Raw genomic sequence first — 18,969 nt, 5'->3', positions numbered from 1 at the left:
AGGATCTATAACGAGCCCGACACTGTATCCGGGGCACTGCCCTAATCCGAATCCGAACCAGCCGATCCATGGTGATGATGGCGGTGGTGGCGGTGGTGTCGGTGGTGCCGGTGAGAATGTTCCTCATCATCGCTGCCTCCACTGCGGGAGCCCGAATCGTACCTGGGGCGCTCCTCATCCTCATATCCATATCGTCGTTCGGCGCGGTATCCATCACCGCCCTCTCGCTGGCCATATCCTTCCTGGGACCTATAGCCGGAATTCTCAAATTCGTTATAGCCAGGCTGCGGTCTACCATATCCAGAGGACTCCCTGTATATCGCGGTCAATATAAGAAACTAGTAAATAACAAATAATCAAGTCCACTTACTGTCCGTATTCCCCACGAGGAGCGGGACCTCCGTATCCATAGTGTGTCTCTGTACGCTGATATTCAGATTGGCCACTTTGGTAGGTCTCCCGTGTCTGCTCCTGATAGTAACCCTGGCTTTCCGACTGATATTGGTGGTGCTCCTCGCGGCGGAAGCTCTCCGCTGGAGGTGCGTAGCCAGAGTACTCATCGCGGCGCGGGGGTGGCTGTTGATAGACGGTTTCACTTTGATATTCGTATCCGTCGGGGCGTGGACGGTATTCTTCGTGATGAACCGGGGGCTGACCGTAGCCACCGTAGCCTCCGTGGCCTGGTTCGCTTGGCTGTCCATATCCACTCTGGCGAGGGGGCTGCATTTGACTGAACGAGTCCCCGCCATATTGCTGGTGGCTCTCATATTGGGGTCGACTCTGGTAAGAATTACCACTGTCGTAGTTCTGAGGCTCTGGTCTCTCCCGATCAGGCTTCGAGCCGCCGTTGTTGAGAAGCATAGAGCCCATGCCTCCCACAAGGCCACCGATTATACCGCCAAATGCACCTCCACCCGCAGCTTCGGAGGCGAGGTTCTCAATACCAGAGCTACCGGACCCTTGGCCTTCACCAGAGCTGCCGCCGTGAGGCTTGGGAAGAGCGATCGGCTTGCCACATCCGTGTCCGCAGTCTTGCACACCATCTTTATGGTTCCTGCCTTCAAGGACACCATCGCGGCTCAGCTGCTCGCGGAGGATGTCACGCTCTTCATCATCCTTTTCGTTCCACCACTTCTCGACCGTGGAGAACATGATCTGATGCATATCGGAAGCTCCATCGCGTCCATACTCACGGCGAGCGGGGTGGTGGAAAACACCAGAAATTATTCTGTCAAGAGTGCGGTCGATATCGACATCCTCATCGTCCCAGCATGACATGAGCTGAGGAACCGACCATTTGACAACAGCTGATGCAATACGACCGGCAGGCTCATTCAGAATGTTGGAGAAGTGGTCTTTTGAGAGCATTGAGTGAGTCGGGTTGGAGCAATCATCATCGTTGAACACAATGTGCTGCTGCTCCCGGCTGCTCTGGATCACTTCGGACGAACCGGTTTCGAGCTCGGACTTGACCTGCCTGATAATGGGAAGAACATAAGGAGCCAAAACAGAGAACACGAAAATGGTGATTTGATCCTGGATTTGCTCGATCAGTTCGGGCAAGACGGGGATCTTCTCGATGGCCTCATTGATTCGCTTCAACAGGTTGTCGTGCCACTCGAGGACTGGGTAGACCTGCTTCTGGACATTATCCAGATAGAGGGCCCACTCTTCAGGTTCACGGGGACTGATGTTCTCGCTGTCATGTTTGGCATCATCTGCCTTTGACTTGAAGTCATCCATCTGGCCAGTCTGGTCGTTGCTGTCACCAAGCAGACCCTCGGGGATCTTGCTCAGCAGAGTCTGCAGGAAACTCTCCGAGGAATCCGGGTTTTCCGATTCGGCGACAACATTCTCCAAGGTCTCAAGTTCCGACTGCATCGTCTTATCGGACAGTTCTCCCAGTACGGAATGGAAGAAATCAACTCCGCCAAAGGTACCAGTCACGACTGGATAGACTTCTTCATCAACACCGTCAACCTGCAGTTTGGTGTCGCGTCCGACGTGAGGGAAGACCTCTGTCTCTCCCATTTCAATCAGACTGAGCTCAGTGTAGTTAGAGTGAGCAGCGTAGTCTTCCAGGCAGTGCAATCCAGTGCCCAACAGTCGTAGAGCTTCATATAGGTCGTCCTTGTTTCCGGATCGCCCATAACGACGACCCAGCTGGATTGAGCGGCCGAGCACACGGCGAATCAATGTAGCCGAGGTGTCGATACCCACATCCTCAGTTGCGATATAGTGTTTCAAGCCTGTGGGTATGGTTTGGTTAGTCCAATACCGACCACCGCATCATCAGAGTTCATACCGGTGCGGGGGTCCACTGCAAGCTCTCGCTCTTCGTCGACGGGGCCACGCAGCCGACGGTCATAGTCACGCGCATCCTCGCCCGTGGCGTATCCCAGGGGGTTATCGATATGCTCCGTTGGTTGATAACATCCCAGGCGTTCCGTCGTAACCTCAAACTCTCCGGTTCCGTATCTATTCGTAGGTCTCAGCGGAATGTCAACAGTCTCGATATTCGTTTTTCACGACTCACCCAAAGCTCATAAAGCCAAGCACCCAGAGTAGAATACGGATGGCTTCGGCGCTAACATATTTGACGGTTCCCACATCGACTGCTTGGCTGTAATCACGCAACCAGTTACCGAAGTAGACGCGCTTCACATCCAGCTTGCCGAATTTCTTGCCACCGGCAACTCTCGCCATATAGAGAGTCAGAAGGGCATCCTCGATATCTCCATGACGCCAGTTTTGACCCTCGAGGCGGGAAAGAGAGGCGATGTTACCAGCGCCAAATGCATATGCCTGACCGGAGAAAGCGACCAGAATCAATAGGGACAACCCCAGGTTCTGTAGAGACAGACCCATGGTTGAGAATGATACAATGTGGTCCCGGGGATATGTTTTATCGAAAGAAGCAGAAGAAAAGGAAAAAGAAGGAAACAAAGTGAAAGGGAAAACAAAAGAAAAACAAAAGAGAAAAGACCAAAAGTAGGCCACCCCACCAAATGTACTCCGTACACAGAAATGATCAAACACCTTTGGTGGGGGGAAGATGCTTTGCAGCTCTTGGCATTAGTGTTGTACATAGATTACAGAGGTGCCTAGGTACCAGGTACATATACATATATGTAGGTACATAATACTCTGTAAGGTACCTAGGTACCTTATGAAGTATGGAATATTATTTTATAGAATATGTATATCGTGTAGATGGGTGTACAGAGTATAAGGGGAATAGAAGGAATAGAATAGATTAAAATAAGATGAAAATACGGAGCAAAGACGAACTACTAATTAAACTAGTCTACCTAGGTAGATTACGAAGTAGAATAAATAGAACAAATAGAACGATCGAAGAATATTACATCCAATAATAGGAGAAAGGGGGGCATAGTATGAGATAATAGGAATCATATAGGGGATAGTATGGAGTAGATATAAGGGGATCAGGAGAAATAGGAGAAAGTCAAGGCCGCATGCGGTCTCGATCCCGTCTGTCTCCGGCTTCACCGCCGTCTCCTTTTCCTTTGGACCTTTGGAATATAATCTACTCGACTTCCTACTTCCTACTTTCCACTTGCTTACTTCTATTTCGCTTTCGCTTTCTCTTCTAATCTGAAACAAATGTCAGATCCTTTATCTCTCCCGCTATAAGCGCTTATCTCAACTCTTCACTTTCAACCTTGCAAGGTTTCCCCGCTGAGCTGATGCGCTGATGCGCCCCTCTTGATTACTATTACCTTGGGATCTCTTACGGTCTCCTCTTTCCTCAGTCTTCTCCTCCCCACTCATCATATCGAATTCTGAAGTCTCATACTCTCCGGTTCTCATTCAGCTGGTGTTGACAATCATGCATCACACAGTTCATTACTAAAAAAGAAGGGACTTAAGAGGTTCCGACCATGGCGCGCGTTGACGATTCATACTCCCGTGAGTCGGCCTTCCCCGTCATGAAAAACCGACTGGTGGGGGAGTCCGGATCGCTCCAGCGTCCTACAAAGCCGAGACCGGGCCTTGAAACTGGACGGGCTGCGTCCTATCATATCTTTCCGTCTCGAGATTTCAACAACTCCCAAGATCAATTCTCCTTTTCCGGTGTTGCCGACAACTCGCACTCTCCTGTCCACCTCAAAAAGCGCAGCTCTATGGCTTCAAGCATGGCCATGCATGATCCCACGGGCGAACAGCCGTGGAACTCGGAACAACAGTTGATGAATGCTTCTGAACACAATATATCATCCGAAGCTCTCGACTCTCGCCCTCACAAAAGTAAATCAATGAAACCCAAGGTCCACATCAAGCCCATTTTACGGAAACTCTCCCGGGATGATGCGCCATCAACCTCAATCGATCTCTCCCGATCATCCACTGACCAAGAGGGGTTGGGGATTTACATGAACTTCGAGCGGGAGCGACCACGCAGCGAATCTCTCGCAGGTGTGGCTTTCAAGAGAACACCTTCCGGTCTTCATAATCGATCTACCAGTGGAACCTCTCAGTTCTCAAATGGATCAGGCTCGACTGCGAGCAAACCCGGATCACAGTACGTGCATCCCATGCGACAGACGCCCCGAGCGTACACTCCACCATTGGGCCAGTCCTACGAGGAGTCGAGCCATGATAGCGAAGAGCTGAATGAGAGCCCGGAGTCTGAACCTGTGTCTATCCAAGAGACCCGTACGTCTTCAGGCCCGGCCCTGCCCCGGCTGTCATTGCAGATCCAAGATGATTCTTTTACCCGTCTCCCCGGGGTTTCACAAACCAATGTGACCAGTCGACCGTCCTTTGGGTACTCACGGGAGACTGATGGTACTGCATCTCCGATGTCCAGAACATCTCTCGATTTTGTTTTCCGATCACGGACCCGAACTAGCACCGATCCTATTTCCCGCGCAGCCACAGTTCAGGCTGCCCGCCAGGCATTTGAGGAAAAAGAGGCCGCTAAAAACCGTCGGCTTGAAAAGCAACAGATCAAAGCCGAAGAGAGGGGCTCCCGGCGTCGCCTGAAGCGGCACATGTCAGAAGATCACGCTTCTCCTGTACAGTCTAGAGAGGAGCTCTCTGAGAAACCCCAAAGATCCACCGTGCATGGCAGCGAGAAACCGCCGGTCTCATGGAAATCCCAATCCAAAAGCACATGGGTTCTCTTTATGACCTGGCTTCGAACTCGAGTGTTCAAACTGCGACGAAAGATCAAGAAACTTCACTGATTCTGGTATCTTTCGTCCCTTTTTTTTCCTTTGTTTTTTTTCCCTGTTTTTTTTTTTTTTCCCTTGTTTTTTTTCCCTTGTTTTTTTTCCCTTTGTTTCACCCTGTTTTCTTTTTGACCCGAGTTCATACTTGCAATGAGCGAGCGATTTGATTGTTCCCCTAGCGTTTGATCTAGGCTTTTTTTTTTGCACCTTTATGGGATATCGCTCAATATGAGTGGGATACACGGCGTCTGGATTGCTGTCTTTGCAACGTGTGCGTTTGCCATCTCTAGGCAATCGCAGGTCGAGTGTGCTAGAGATAGGGACATGGCATTTCCGAGGGCATTTTGTTATGCATGGGAAACGAGAAATGTGGGATACGATCCCCCAAATGGTACCAGACCAAGTTATGAAATGAAATTCATACTATTATTCAATTATGCTCGGTAAATGTAAATGTGAAGTGTTGTCAAGGGATACAACTGTAGTCACGTGACCAAACTGCGCTTGTCTCCGCGTCTTCCCTAAATTCCCCAGAGACTACGGTGCACAGTAGCGACAACAACCGCCTGATAAGCTCCACATCTTCCAGCTCTATCTATTTCTTCCAACAGACGCGCCTCCACGGAGGGGAGCGTCTCCCTCATCATGGTGTACGATTGGTCTGGCAAGCGGGAAATCTGCTTCCAGATGTACATTCAGGAAAAGAAGGCGTTGGAGGAGATCATGGACTACATGCGAACTGCCTGTCAGTTTGCGCCAAGGTAAGTGTACATCCTTCCTTTTGTCTGTTGGATACTTATTGATTTTCGTCACTTCTGTAGCAAACGTGCCTTTCAGACTCAGTTCAAGCGATGGGGCTTCCCGTCGAAACAAAATCCGGCGCACAAGAATATCGAGCTGGTCGCCCGAGTCAAACAGCTTTGGGAACGAAACACAAGCCAGCGGGATATGCTTCGCATCTTGAATGATGAAGGCTTCGAGATTAAAGAGAGGGAATTAATGCGGGTGCGCGCAAAGAACCGCTGGCTGCTACGAGTTCCCAACGGAATGAAGTCACAGTCAAATGTCGAGGAACAAGCTGTCCCGCCGGAGGATGAGGGCCTACTCGCCTTGCAGCAGGAGGTATACAAGGTCGAAAGTGCACTTGATGATCCACATTCTCTCCCTGCACAACCAGATGCTGAACGCCCAAACACCGACTCACCCGCTCTCTCACCAGAGGTCATCGCAAAACGCCAAGAGCGACTAGACCGCCTAAAGACTGAAAGTGCAGAGCGTTGGGCGTCGCGGAAACGTCGTCGTCGAACTCGAGGATGGGCTGGGCTACCGGCTGACCCTCCGGGTCCTCCACGCTTTCCGTCAGAGACAACCATCGATGAGAGCAAGCAGTACCTCAACCTCGACAACGCCATGTACCGCCAGACCAGAGACCATTTCCAACGGATCTGCGAAGAAGCGGGTTTCATCAAGAAAACCGCAGCTGGTCCTGAGAGATGGCAAGCTGCGAAAGAGAAATTGATCCAAGAATCCCCACACCTCCAACAGGTGTTTAATACAGATCCCACTCAACGCGATGCAAAAGCCCTTGCCCTGGACGTTGTCTGTACCGATGTCACCAAACGAATGCGGACTCTAGAGAGACGCATGACAATAGCGGAGGCGAAGAATGCCCTAGGTATCAACCCGGAGGAAAGTCGACAGATTCGAAATGCGTTCTATGACACTTTGAAGGCGGATCATTTCACAAGCAAGTTAGAGGCCGGCGATGAACACTGGAGAGAACTTAAAGAGCAATGGATTGCAAACTCCGAGCTGCTTCAGCAAATCCTCGCGCCTGGGCCACCTGACCCAGATCACAGCAACAAACTAAAGGCTCTAGAAGTACTCTGTCGCGATGTTATGAAGAGACTTCGAGATGATCAGACAAAGCGAGATCCGGCACGTAAGAGATCATCGGCACGTGCCGAGTCTCGAAACCCAACCCCGACAACCTCTATGGGCAGCATGCTAGGCAATGAGATCAGCAATGGGATTAGTACTTTGGCCTCTCAGGCACTGGCCAGTGCACCCATCACGGCTACTGAGATTGGCGATATGCAAATTGACCCTTCATTACTCCAGGCTGCGAACGACCCATCCTTCTCAGCCAACCCACACCACGACGCAGGCAATGGCTTTGAGTACGTGGATCCTATGCTCAGTTCCGCACTGCTACATACCCCCGTCTGGTTCCAAATTGGTTCCAAGGACCAGTCACAAGAAACAACTCAAAAACCCTGGCTCGAAAAGCTAGCCACACGAACAGTGGAAGAGCTCCGGCAATTGATCGGCGCTAGATATCCCTATTCAATCATCACCCGAATCGAGGGCATTGACAGGGATGAGGAAGGGAATGAAATTCCATTCTCAATCGACGATGATCACGACTTGGATGCATACTTGACACACGTCCATGGAAGGAAGGCGTTGCTTGGTTTTACCTTGGGACAGATATGAAGACTGTCTGCCCTTGACTGTCTGCCCTGGTGGCGAGTCGTAGATTCGGTTTATGTACACAGCGTTATTACCCCCCAAATGTCAGGATAACAAATGGAATTTTACAGATTCTTTCACGAATAGCTAGGAGGAATAAATCGATCTCTGGATCCTTCGACTCAAGGACACATTACGAGATGGTGGATTGCACCAGGACTTGTGTAGTAAAGATAAATCGTGAAGTTTTGGGGAGGTACCTAAAGTGACCATATACATATACATTGTTCGCTGTTCACAATTCCAATGTTCAAAAACAGAAAATCCCTGTCAACCGCTACACCCGTGCACCGAATAAGAAACCGCCGTGGACCAAGCCATCAGCTTAGTTGGCGCCGAGTGTTTGGACCACGTTCCTGAAAAGGACCCCAATAGCAGGCAACGAGAATGAGGGAGTCTCACCGAAGACACTAGCCAGGCCCTTGGTTTGAGCAGAAAAGTCCTCCACGTCGTCGGATTGAGCGAGGAACTTCTCTGGTCCCCGGTTGAAGAGAGTTGCCAATCCATTGTCGATTTGACCGGTCAAATCACGGGACTGGTTGTTCTGGCTCTTCTGGGAAGCCTTGTCCAGACAGCCAAGTCGCTGCACAGTTGCCGCGGAATCAACGACGATGTAATCACCGGAATAAGCATCCGAGAGAAGTGCAACTGGGGAGGTCTGCAACGTTTCCTGGAAGATCACATCGAAGGATGGGACGTCGTAGATCTTGATTTGGAATCGAACCTTGCGTCGTTTCTTGTGGGACGAACTCGTAACAATTGCCAATGACTTCGTTCTGGCATTCACGGCAATGAGCTGTGAGTTCCCGGCAGGTGAATCCACCGACTCTGACGACTGGATAGTTTTGACGACATCATCGACTGTGTCCCAGACAGCCACTGAGTGAGTAGAAGCAACAATCAAATGGCTTCCCAGGAAACTCGTTGAGCAGGGGTCTCCGAGGAAAACACCGGTGCGTCGGTAGTGCACAGAGCAGCTTCGTGCATCGATAAGGAGAACAAGTCCGTCATTTGCAGCCGATGTCGACGGCAAGCAGACAGCCAGTACTGAGCCATCCTCGGAGAAACTCATGCAAGCCGCATCCAGAGGAGACTCGTCCGTGGAATTGAGACATCCCCCCAGGTCAACAGTACCGCGACACTTCCACGTGTTCAAAGGCTGCTCTGGTTGATCTTTGGCCTTCAGCCCGCTTCGGTATTTCGCAGTTGGACACCAGAAGCGGAGAACGGAGTCGGCCCCTAGGGTTGCAAACTCGTGGGCACCGGGCCGAGATACCAGACCAAGTACAGCTGAGTGGTGGTTTTTGGAGAAATGAGGACCGTCAATACGTGTGACCAGTTCCCATGTATCAGAGGAAGCGTCCCATTTCCAGAACTTCAAAAAGACCTCCGGGCGGAGGGTGGCGATAGATTTAGCATTAGAAGAGCGATCTAGGGCTTCCACGTCCTGAGCATGAGGGGCCCAGGTATCAACCGTAGCCAACCACTTCGCATCATGCACTATATCCAAGTGCTTGACATCGGGTGCAACAATTTGAGACCCTTCAGGGCTGACGCTCAAAGTGGTTGCATTGGTTCGCGCAAGAGCTTGGCGAGAGATATTGGAATTGGCACGGATATCATATGTTTGAAGCATAGCCGCATTTACAGGCTGAGAGCCATGTTGGTTTTGAGTAAGCTGGTGGGAAGCTGGGACCGCCACAATCAATCGCTCTGGTTGCTGCGGGTGCAATTTCGCTACAACAGATCCCTTTGATGATTCCACGGAGCCTGACATGTCTGGGCACAGTTGCAATCCCGTGATGGTGGTGAGAGGTTGCAATTCTCTCGTTGACAAGACCATGACTGAGTTGTCGGCCAATTTAACCACATATGAGCTGCCACTGGCGGAGACGACGATGTTGCAGATAGGGGATGAAAGATGGGGAAGGAATTGCTTCCGGCCCGTGTCCAATTGCCAGAGGACCATGACGGACTCCTGGCCACCCGAGATAATGTAGTTTCCTGATGAAATGTGAGCAACCTCTCTCTCGGAAACATGTGTATACAAGTGGACATACCGTCTTTAGACCAACGAACGGTGTTTACAGAGCCGCGGTGCCAATGCAACTTCCTAGGCGAAGACTTCTTATCACTGAGGTCCTTGCCGAAGAGGGTATTCAGGACATTCTGGTAAATCAGGATTGAGCCGACGCTCGCTCCTACCGCCAGATCGATAGATTCCGAGCCTTGGGTCTGGATGTCAAAGCAAGTAGCATTGACAGGAAGCGTGGCCTCGCGCCAGACGTACTGGACAGTCTCAAGGTTTTCAAGCTCTGCGCCGGTTGTAGTACCCATAAAGAGATGCTTACCATCACTAGCGATGATAACTCGGCCGTCATGTGTGACCTTGATGCTATTGATCTTCTGGCTGGTCTCGAGGGCGGTGGTGCCTTGGATCTTCTTGTCCCCCAGTGCGTTGATCGAAATTTGTCTTTTTCCGTCCTTTTGCGAGACGATAGAGAAGGAAATAGCAGCTGCGCTTCCCTCGTCTACCACCAAGGCTAGGCTCATTGAAATGGTTGTGCAGGTGGTCTCCCAGCGTGCAATGCGCTTTCCAGAACTCCAATTCCATTTGCTGATAGAGCCCGAAGACGTGAAGATATAAAGGTATTCCTGGTTCTCGGGGCAGAGGCCAAACCCAATGATCTGTTGGCCAGCCTCCATTTGCAATGTACGTGACAGGCGAGAGGTTGAGGTTGCAAACACTTGAACGGCCGCATCGAGTCCGACAAGGAGATATCTGTGATAGTAAAAGGTCAGAATGCATTCCGTTTTCTGGCAACAGAAAGAGTCCTCACGCTTCGTCGTCAGTCAGAATTGGATCTAGATTGTTGTAACGACCGCCGATGGGGCGTGAGAAAGACCACGGCGCGGGGTTTTTTTGCTTGGTCTCAGCATCTTGTGTCTGGACATCGCCATTGGAATCCTCCTTCACAAGGTCGGTTGGTTTGACTGTGTGCAAGGTTTGGTTTTCGTTCGCTCCAGAAACCCTGCGCCTTTTAGATCGCTCTTCATTTGACCGGGCAGGTTTTTCGGAGGCCGCGTCGCTGAGCCGGGATCGTTTTTGCTGTCGTGCTGACTGATTGGCCGCCATTTTTGAGGGTGAAGCAGGATCGAGAAAGAAAGGGGGGAACTGTTCAAATTTAAGTTGGTGCGACTCAGACAATCATAGCTTTTATGAATTGAGCCACAGGTGTAAAGACTTGAGAGTCTGGGGATATTCACGGCAGATGCATCTACTTTTTTTCCCAGGAAAAATAAGGCGGGGTTCTTTGGCAGAAAATCGCAGTTCACCTGATTGGGTTAGATCGACCTCCGACCTTCGACCTTCGCGGGAAAAAAAAAAGTCTGGCTCAAAACGACATCATTCACCTCCAATCGACCTTGGTTTATTCATATCTTATTTCCGAATCGTTTCCTAAATTGAACCGCTGAGATGATCATCCCCGTTCGTTGCTTCTCCTGTGGCAAGGTAAGCAGCTGTTTTTTGTCCGTGATATGTATGATCCTTTACTAAACTGCCGATTGTAGGTTGTCGGTGACCTTTGGGAACGCTACCTTCAACTTTTGGACGATGGTGTTCCAGATGGGTATGGCAGCCTCCAATCTATCACATCTGTCTCTGGCTAATAAACTCTTTTGAAGTGACGCTATGGACCAGCTTGGCTGCAGACGGTACTGCTGCCGGCGAATGATCATGACTCACGTTGATCTGATCGAGAAACTTCTCCGGTATGTCTCTTGTCATATTAGGATTTAATTGATTGTTGCTCATTTGTTACAGTTACAATTCCGCCGAGAAAGATCGCTCCAAGGCTCAAGTATAAGCCAACCAATTCCTCACGCGGGTCAACCTGTCATCGACTCAAGCCGGAGCTTTCCTGTCCAAAAGAGAAAACATCACACAAATACCCCGTTCTCCCCTACTACCGGGTCATACTAGGCCGACTGTCTTCTGGCGGCCAGAAGGTATTGGCAGCATATTGAAGTTCGCAAAAGAAGAAATGCCAGCATCTCAAGCTTAATGACGTGGTCATTGGTCTTGCGTGGTATCCACATTCAAATGCTGCCAGTTTTGGGTTTCTCTGGGGGCAGTGAAGTGGTTTGAGATGCGACGGGTGACCCAGGTTCGACCGGAGATGGGACGAAGTTCCGCACAGGTGTTTCTTCCGGTATTTTGCATTTAGGGCGGCGTTGCACTCTACACATATGGCGTCAAGGGAGGATTTGCGTTTTGGTTATTATTATCTTCAATGAATCTTTACAGCTCAGCGGCTTCCTGTCTGACCCACCAACATTGGGAAAGCCCCATTTGTAGCCCAGCACTACCTGTTTTTACCCAAACGCCACTGCTTAGTTCTTTGTTCCTCTTCGAGAAACCTCGGGCTGTTATGGCCGACTTCTCCCATGCGTCCTGGCCATCTGTTGGCTAGGAGTATAGTTGCTATCAGACTTACAGGGTGACGAATTGGTTCTCTGGCATACTCAGACATTAGGGGCATTGCCATGTTGCTGGCAATAAGCTTGATTTGCTTTTAGAAAACAATGTATGTACAACATATGTACAAATACTCCGCAGAGTATGACTTGTTCTCGACAGTATAGTCCGATATAAACGGGCGAATTTCCCCGCTTGAACGCCTCCGACGATCCCAACAACTCAAGACCCCTGGTGGACCTACGGATCTAGTATACCTATTGAATTTATCGCCAGCTTCACAATTCGCTGTTGGGTTCTACTATCTGAACAAAAGAATGGAAACCTTCCAAGTTTCCAGATTCTAACTTTCCTTCCCAAATTACTGAATTCGTAACCCGAGTCAAATAGGCGCCGTGATGAGCATGCATCTCGAACTCCATCGGCCACTCATATCGAGGGGCGGCTGCATCGGACTATACCGAATCCAGGACAAAAGCGCTTCCATCGATTTCAGCCAATCAGAGAGCGAAGATCTATTACAACAATAGCTATACAATTGCTTCACTGTACACAACTGTATGGTTTTCTCAAGACCTTTCTTTATGCAATTGACCCTCAATTTGTATATTGGGACATTGCCAATGTAAAATTGGCACTCCACATTCAACGCCATATCCAATGCAGCCTCCTCTCATCCTAACCACCCAGTATGAAGATGTATTGAAGAAATATCACGTGTAGTATGCGCTAGGTAAGCGATAAGGGACCGGGCTCAGCTCCCTCAGGTGTTGCTAGCCCCCATCCAATATTTTACTTTTTTTTTCCCTTTCACTTGGGCTTTGTCTTCTTATATCCCGTATACCATTCGGCCATGGCCGTCAAGTCGCCGCTATCTGTCCTACCTTACCGCGTCAACTCCGCAAGTCCGGCTTACTATTCTCCACGATCGGTTTCAATGTAAGACAGTTACTGGACTCTCTTAAAGAATATCGCTGATGCAGAAACAAGGTCTCTTGATGGCGCCCTCGATGGGAATGAGAGTTCCCACTTCTCCGCTACCCAGCCGATAAACAGCTTATCAGGGGCCTCGGTCAATGAGGAGGATTGCGATGACTCTGACCATTGCGACGAATCAAATGGAGACGATAGCTCTCCCAGACCTATACGAGGAGCTGGGGTTCCTTCTCAGCCGGAGCTTACAGTATATATGATCTGCAGGATATACATTTCAGCGGGGCTCACACTATATAGATTCAAACCGAGTACCCAAATCATGTGGGGAACAGCGCAAGATCGGACGACGACGAAGCTCCGCAGTCGGTGATACATGCTCCGCCCGGATTTGGTGATTTTGTATGAATCCCATTAGGACCTTTGCCACGTTGGCTAATGGTGAATATACCTAGGCGCCAATGCAATCCACTTTCAAGGGCACAGAGGAGTCACAGTCGCCATCAGTCAGTTCAGATGAGCAAGCTGATATAATAAGCGTACCTACAAGGCCGAGAAAGGTATCTCATGATAGCCCTCGCCCATTTACAAATGTGCTGATGAATTCTATTCGTCCAGTTTGGCAATAGTCCAATATCGCCGCCTCCGTTGACAACATCCCTCAGTCTCGACAACGACTGTACCGAGCGAGCGACGCCACGTGCACAAACAAGGCATGAGTTTGAAGAATTCGAGAGACGCACTCGTTCGAGTAGCCTACAAGGTACTATACCCGATTCCTCTTTTCAGGCCGTGCTCTGATTCACGATAGCCCTTGCTGACCCTTCTTCAAGATATCCCGGAAGGTATAACCATGAACGAAGATACATTCAAGCTCTAGCATACGAGACTAATTTAATCCAGGACTAACCAGTAAGGAGGCTGAGATCAATGCCCTAAGAGCTGCTCTCGACGAATGCTGGACACTATGCAATACGCTGGCCAATCTTAGTTATATCCATCGAGAACGTCTCCTCAAATCCCACAATGATGATATGCAAGAGGATGCATGGCGGTCATGTTGGAGACTCTGCCAGAAGCTTTATGACACACGCGACGACGATTACGCATCGCAGATCCATCCGACCCTTGATCTCTGTCGAGATTTCTGCCAGGCGCTATTTGAGGCCCGTATTCGCGACACTGACCTATCCGACTCAGTCTTACGAGTGAGTTTTGAATTGAATAATCACCTTTACAACACTCACGATCGGAACCTTCCCGATGCCTTCCGGGAAAGAACCTTGGATTTTTATATTACCTTGTGCCACCGTCTTATGAAGCAGCGCACCCGTATCACGGAGACAGACTCTTTGCTGAGTGCATGTTGGACATTAGCCGAGATGCTGTTCAGCATTCGCCAGAGCAAGAGGGAGGAGAAACCGCTGGATGAAGAGTTGTTAGGGTCTGCGGTTCAAGCCTGCTGGGAGCTTTGCGATCTTTTCCGCGAGGGCTGGACCCTCCATAATTTGCGCAACTCGGATCGGGGAACACCTCGGCCGAGCCAAACCACATTCTCGCAGGCATTCCATCAAACATCGCAACAGTCAGAGCTGGGTTTCGGTGACGACCCAATGAGCCAACTCGGCAACCCCGAGACTCCGACCACTATATTCGAGGATACGGCAACAGCATCACCCGACGACGCTCCGATTCCCAATATACTTGTGTTGGGCTATGGGAACGGGCATAATAACCCTCATACTAAGTGGTCATCCAATGCATCCAGTATTTCAGAGCAGTCCCGATCATCCGGTCACACAGCATCCTCGGCCAACACCGTGACCACTATCTCGGAAGACCCGAACCTCACACGACTAAAGATCCTGATCACCAAAGCTGCCATCATTAGCGGCTATCAACGGGGAGGCAAGCAGAATCTCTCATCCTTTGTGAAATCACTTCCCTCAGACGCATTTGGCTCTGCGGCGTGGCAGACGTCGTTATTGAAGAATTATAGAAAGGTCGTGGCGTTTGACCCAACGTTCAGAAGCGTTGGTCTACAAGCCCGGGTAGGTGCCATTGATGTCGCGCATGCATGCCAGGCAATGCTGCAAAGCGGCCAGTACTCCTGGCTCCGTGACCTCTACCGGCTCGTCTTTGGGTTCCATATTGAAGAAGCGATGGGCCGCAAAGGCGTCATTATTCAAACATAACGTCTAGGCCCACCACGAGTCGTCTCCTACTGTTTCCTATGGAAAGTCCTCCCCGTTGAAAATTGGCAAATTCAACGTCGACATTTGAAGTGGGGAGTGGGGGCAAGGTATCTCGTCAACTCTTATTGTGTACAGACCTGGTGATCTTATATGCATGGATTATTTCGGGATATTCTCCCCTAGGGAGTTTGGAGTTCTTGTGTTACTGTCCATAGCTCTGGGTGGAATCTCAATCTCTTTTTCAGCCTCTTTTACCCATAAAAGGAACATGGGATGGTGGCCGTAATGCTGTTATCTACTATTTCCCTATCCTCTTGAGAGATTCAATCAAGCTGCAGGGAAGGCTTCTGCCCATTATCGGTAGTATCAAGATGATTATCATGTCTACTCTATTTTTGCCACTGCTTCTTGGGTTTTGATTGAACAAGTTAGCATAATTTTCCTCTTCGGTACCATTTGGGAAGATAGTTCCAATGCTTATCACCTTCGCTTAAAGTCCGGCCCAGCTAAGGGTCTTTTTTATCTACATTACTAGCTTTGCTGCTACTTGGCTACCGTTGTTATGGTACATTTTGGGTATTCCCAGGTGGTACCCGGGACCAGCCCTACCAAGAACCGCGCCAAAGCCAACGCGCTTTCAGCATACTCCAATTGTCTTTTCGACTTTTCGAGGTAAATGCTATTAGCATAGTGGCTTAACCTAATTAAGGAGAAGGGTCGCTCTTGGCAGTTAGTTTTTAATATGATTGCTAAAACAGCCGGATACGACTCTCATTTGAAGTATGCAGAGTAGAGACGAACAACGTATAGATATCTATTTTATCCTCTTCCATCATGAATATCTTGAGAACAACATAAGTGCAGCAGTGGGTGTACACACCTACCGAGCCTAGAACACCACTAGACCCGTGTGAAGAAGTAAAGATATGCGCTTTTCTTCATCGCTTCGATATCTTCGAACTTGACAACTTTTTCATCATTGAACATCACCCATGACAAGCCACTTTGACCTGACAAGGGTTTGCGGACCACGGCAACATAATGACTATCATATGTTAGTCTAACCCAACGAAGTGAGAACGGAGATATCTTCAGCCACTTACCCTGCATGGACAGATGTGCCTTTGTGGCATACGATCGACCTTAGTTCATAACGGGCAGGCAAGCTGGTGAGCCCAACCGGCCCACCGGGAGATTGTGCGTTGTGGTCGTCGACACTCGGGTCTTCCCTTTCCACCACATCATCCGGGTGAGTGAAAACCCAATCCAGTGCCCTGTTAACATCTCCGTCGGTCGCGGCCAACGCCCGCTGGGCACGAGACGCCTCAATACCCATATCTCCTAGTTGCGCAATTTTTGTTGCATCTTGCTCGCTAGAACTAGAGGTGCCACCTCGCTCGAGGACCAGCGGTTCATCGATATCTGGATCTTCCATGTGGGCAAACAGCCAATTCATAGCAGCTTCCGCGTCCAAGTTACCAGTGGCATGCAAAGCTTTCTCACACCTCACAGCAGGGAACCCCATGCCTATGAGTTGGTCGAGAGCTTCCGGATTCGGGACAAATGTGGTGGATTCTTCAATATCCGGAAGTTGCTCCTCACTAGGGTCATGCTCACGAGCAAGGTAAGAGCTGAAATCAAGTGGCTTATCGTCGACCAGCACAGGGATATCCAACTTTGTAGGAACCCAGTTGACGAGCTCAAACCGACGAGCATTGACCACTAATTCCCGAGGCAATGTTTTGAAAGATGACTGCTTGGAAAAGCCATCTTGGCTGCCACAAGCAGGACATGTAAGCTCAACGACCTCCGCCGAAGTAAAGATGTCTAGACACTCTGACAAATCCACAGGTTCATATTCCTTTCCAGTCCCGTCAGAAGTGGTAGCAGGACGTGCGGGAACCGCAACCGAAATGTTATCTTGCTCATCCACTTTATAGCGGACTTTCTTGCAATGCAGACACTGAAGACGCTGCTCAACTTGGAAGCGAAAGTCCTGTACCGGGTTAACCTGCGGACTGGTGTGTTTCGATAGGCTAACCGATTTGAATAGATGAAGAAGGAACTCAAAGGCATCCTGCTGTCTCATGGTTGCGAACTCTTCATGACCTTGGCCAATAAGATATTTGAACATTGCTGGTGATAAACCTTTCTGATGAGTGACTTCTGGGTTGTCTGCGGACAGAAGGCGAGAATCAGGTTGAGAGTACCGTCCTGAGAGCAGACCGTCGGCAAGCTTTTGCAATTGTGTCTCAAGATCCTGTGCTGGTGCTTGACATAGTGGTGGTTCTTCTGACAGCTTATAGTATCGCTCACGAAATCCAGCCACAGAAAATATGCATTGCATGATACTGGAGAGATAGCAGCTGTTTCCAAGATTTGCTAGGCCTGTGAATGCAGGCCCAAAGACCGGGGTCAGTTCTCGGCCATCTTCGGTCGTCATGGAAAATTCCCATTTGAGATTATGCTCGACCTGCATCTCCATTAGACTCTTCTCTGTCTTCTCACGTCCAGCTAAGTAGATTCCCCAGTGCGCAAGGTGAGTCGCTAGTTCTGGGTCTACTCTTTCTTCGTTGCACTTGTAGCAATAGACATCGGCGGAGCCTTCTGCTGTGATGGAGCCGAGCTTGACAGCCACGGCATGTGATGTTGAGTTTGCGTGAGTAAGCCCATGTGAGTTTCCCTTGCTTCCACCGAATTGACTTCGCCCACAACCTTTGTTTCCACATTCTAGGCACAGCCAGAGGTTCTCCCCCAAGTCACACTCTGAGCAATGGTTTGAATCTGCAGCTTAGTTAGCACGGGCTGCAGTTGAGTATTGCAGGGAATCAATACCTGTCGACCCGGCTTGCGTGTTGTCCTGTTGAACCAGACAGAATGTATGCTCGCAAGGAACAAACTCTTGCTCCCAAGCTTTGACTTCTTCCTTTGCTGAGAAAGTCATTGCGGTCATAACACCTTCGATGACAGCAGGAAGTTTGCCACTGGATTTGTCCACATCGTCACGAGAACACGTATAGCACACCACTGACGTAGCAACGTCATACCTATCCTCTTCTGTTTCGGCTGCGATGGAAAGCTTGGAAATCTTTGGCGGGGGCTCGTCTCGCTATAAATCAGAGGTGTGAGAATCTTTGGTAACAAGATCAGGAAATGTTTAAAGGCTAGGCTGTACCTGTACTTTCTTGGGGGTCCTTCGAATATTCAAAGCCAATGAATGGCCAAATCTCTTGTAATGAAGCCGGGCATGGTCCCTGTTTCCAGCACATCCACCGTTGAAGCAATGGAGACAAACATTTAGACCGGCATCATTGTCCTTGCAAGGTCAGAGTAAGATCATATGTGGAGTAGTATAGGGATCAAGGTGGCTGGCATACAATAGAATCAAAACACTGAGTGCAATCCTCTCGATAAACAGCCTGGGCAGGTCCCGGTGGATTCAGATCTATAAATGTGTGTTGTCCATTAGCTCAATTTGTCCTTCGGTTACCAAGGTGATGTCACAAACCCGCAGCATCGGTATGGACACAAGACGCCATATCCAGAGAGAAATCTCGAAGATTCAACGAAGTGTCGATAAAGGCTTTTTGCTTTTAAAGGAGACTTCAGAAGGTATGACAGTATTCCATTG

The 18,969-nt window shown here is 49.6% G+C and overlaps 8 protein-coding genes across 8 annotated transcripts; 4 read left to right on the top strand and 4 right to left on the bottom strand.

Moving 5' to 3' along the window:
* Positions 1 to 41: 41 nt before the first annotated feature.
* N7489_001378 (Het-C domain-containing protein) lies at positions 42 to 2,890 on the bottom strand (the record flags this gene model as incomplete). The annotated part of the gene is made up of 4 exons (XM_056707133.1): positions 2,537 to 2,890; positions 2,306 to 2,478; positions 371 to 2,249; positions 42 to 312 (listed from the first exon to the last, which is right to left on the bottom strand). Exons 1-4 carry the CDS (start codon positions 2,866 to 2,868, stop codon positions 42 to 44), a joined length of 2,655 nt encoding a protein of 884 aa, XP_056571435.1. The 5' UTR covers positions 2,869 to 2,890.
* Positions 2,891 to 3,905: 1,015 nt separating this feature from the next.
* Positions 3,906 to 5,213, top strand: N7489_001377 (uncharacterized protein; the record flags this gene model as incomplete). The annotated part of the gene is made up of 1 exon (XM_056707132.1): positions 3,906 to 5,213. One exon carries the CDS (start codon positions 3,906 to 3,908, stop codon positions 5,211 to 5,213), a length of 1,308 nt encoding a protein of 435 aa, XP_056571434.1.
* Positions 5,214 to 5,843: 630 nt separating this feature from the next.
* Positions 5,844 to 7,694, top strand: N7489_001376 (Clr5 domain-containing protein; the record flags this gene model as incomplete). Its single annotated transcript, XM_056707131.1, has 2 exons — positions 5,844 to 5,959; positions 6,020 to 7,694. 2 exons carry the CDS (start codon positions 5,844 to 5,846, stop codon positions 7,692 to 7,694), a joined length of 1,791 nt encoding a protein of 596 aa, XP_056571433.1.
* A 361-nt stretch (positions 7,695 to 8,055) lies between these two features.
* On the bottom strand, positions 8,056 to 10,866 carry N7489_001375 (WD repeat protein; the record flags this gene model as incomplete). The annotated part of the gene is made up of 3 exons (XM_056707130.1): positions 8,056 to 9,734; positions 9,791 to 10,512; positions 10,571 to 10,866. 3 exons carry the CDS (start codon positions 10,864 to 10,866, stop codon positions 8,056 to 8,058), a joined length of 2,697 nt encoding a protein of 898 aa, XP_056571432.1.
* Positions 10,867 to 11,208: 342 nt separating this feature from the next.
* On the top strand, positions 11,209 to 11,599 carry N7489_001374 (DNA-directed RNA polymerase core subunit RPB10; the record flags this gene model as incomplete). Its single annotated transcript, XM_056707129.1, has 4 exons — positions 11,209 to 11,244; positions 11,304 to 11,362; positions 11,418 to 11,504; positions 11,557 to 11,599. 4 exons carry the CDS (start codon positions 11,209 to 11,211, stop codon positions 11,597 to 11,599), a joined length of 225 nt encoding a protein of 74 aa, XP_056571431.1.
* Positions 11,600 to 12,033: 434 nt separating this feature from the next.
* Positions 12,034 to 12,280, bottom strand: N7489_001373 (uncharacterized protein; the record flags this gene model as incomplete). Its single annotated transcript, XM_056707128.1, has 2 exons — positions 12,034 to 12,201; positions 12,230 to 12,280. The coding sequence occupies 2 exons, from the start codon at positions 12,278 to 12,280 to the stop codon at positions 12,034 to 12,036; spliced, it is 219 nt and encodes a 72-aa protein (XP_056571430.1).
* A 783-nt stretch (positions 12,281 to 13,063) lies between these two features.
* N7489_001372 (uncharacterized protein) lies at positions 13,064 to 15,338 on the top strand (the record flags this gene model as incomplete). The annotated part of the gene is made up of 6 exons (XM_056707127.1): positions 13,064 to 13,149; positions 13,201 to 13,393; positions 13,444 to 13,545; positions 13,599 to 13,703; positions 13,762 to 13,906; positions 14,047 to 15,338. 6 exons carry the CDS (start codon positions 13,064 to 13,066, stop codon positions 15,336 to 15,338), a joined length of 1,923 nt encoding a protein of 640 aa, XP_056571429.1.
* A 900-nt stretch (positions 15,339 to 16,238) lies between these two features.
* Positions 16,239 to 18,877, bottom strand: N7489_001371 (ubiquitin-specific protease UBP14; the record flags this gene model as incomplete). The annotated part of the gene is made up of 6 exons (XM_056707126.1): positions 16,239 to 16,383; positions 16,442 to 18,122; positions 18,174 to 18,447; positions 18,514 to 18,654; positions 18,716 to 18,783; positions 18,847 to 18,877. 6 exons carry the CDS (start codon positions 18,875 to 18,877, stop codon positions 16,239 to 16,241), a joined length of 2,340 nt encoding a protein of 779 aa, XP_056571428.1.
* Between the last annotated feature and the right edge of the window lie 92 nt (positions 18,878 to 18,969).

This window comes from Penicillium chrysogenum, assembly GCF_028827035.1.
Source record: "Penicillium chrysogenum strain IBT 35668 chromosome Unknown utg000001l_segment0_segment0, whole genome shotgun sequence".
NCBI classification, from domain to species: domain Eukaryota; kingdom Fungi; phylum Ascomycota; class Eurotiomycetes; order Eurotiales; family Aspergillaceae; genus Penicillium; species Penicillium chrysogenum.
The sequence above is the reverse complement of the archived record's forward strand: the minus strand, read 5'-3'. Positions and strand labels throughout refer to the sequence as shown.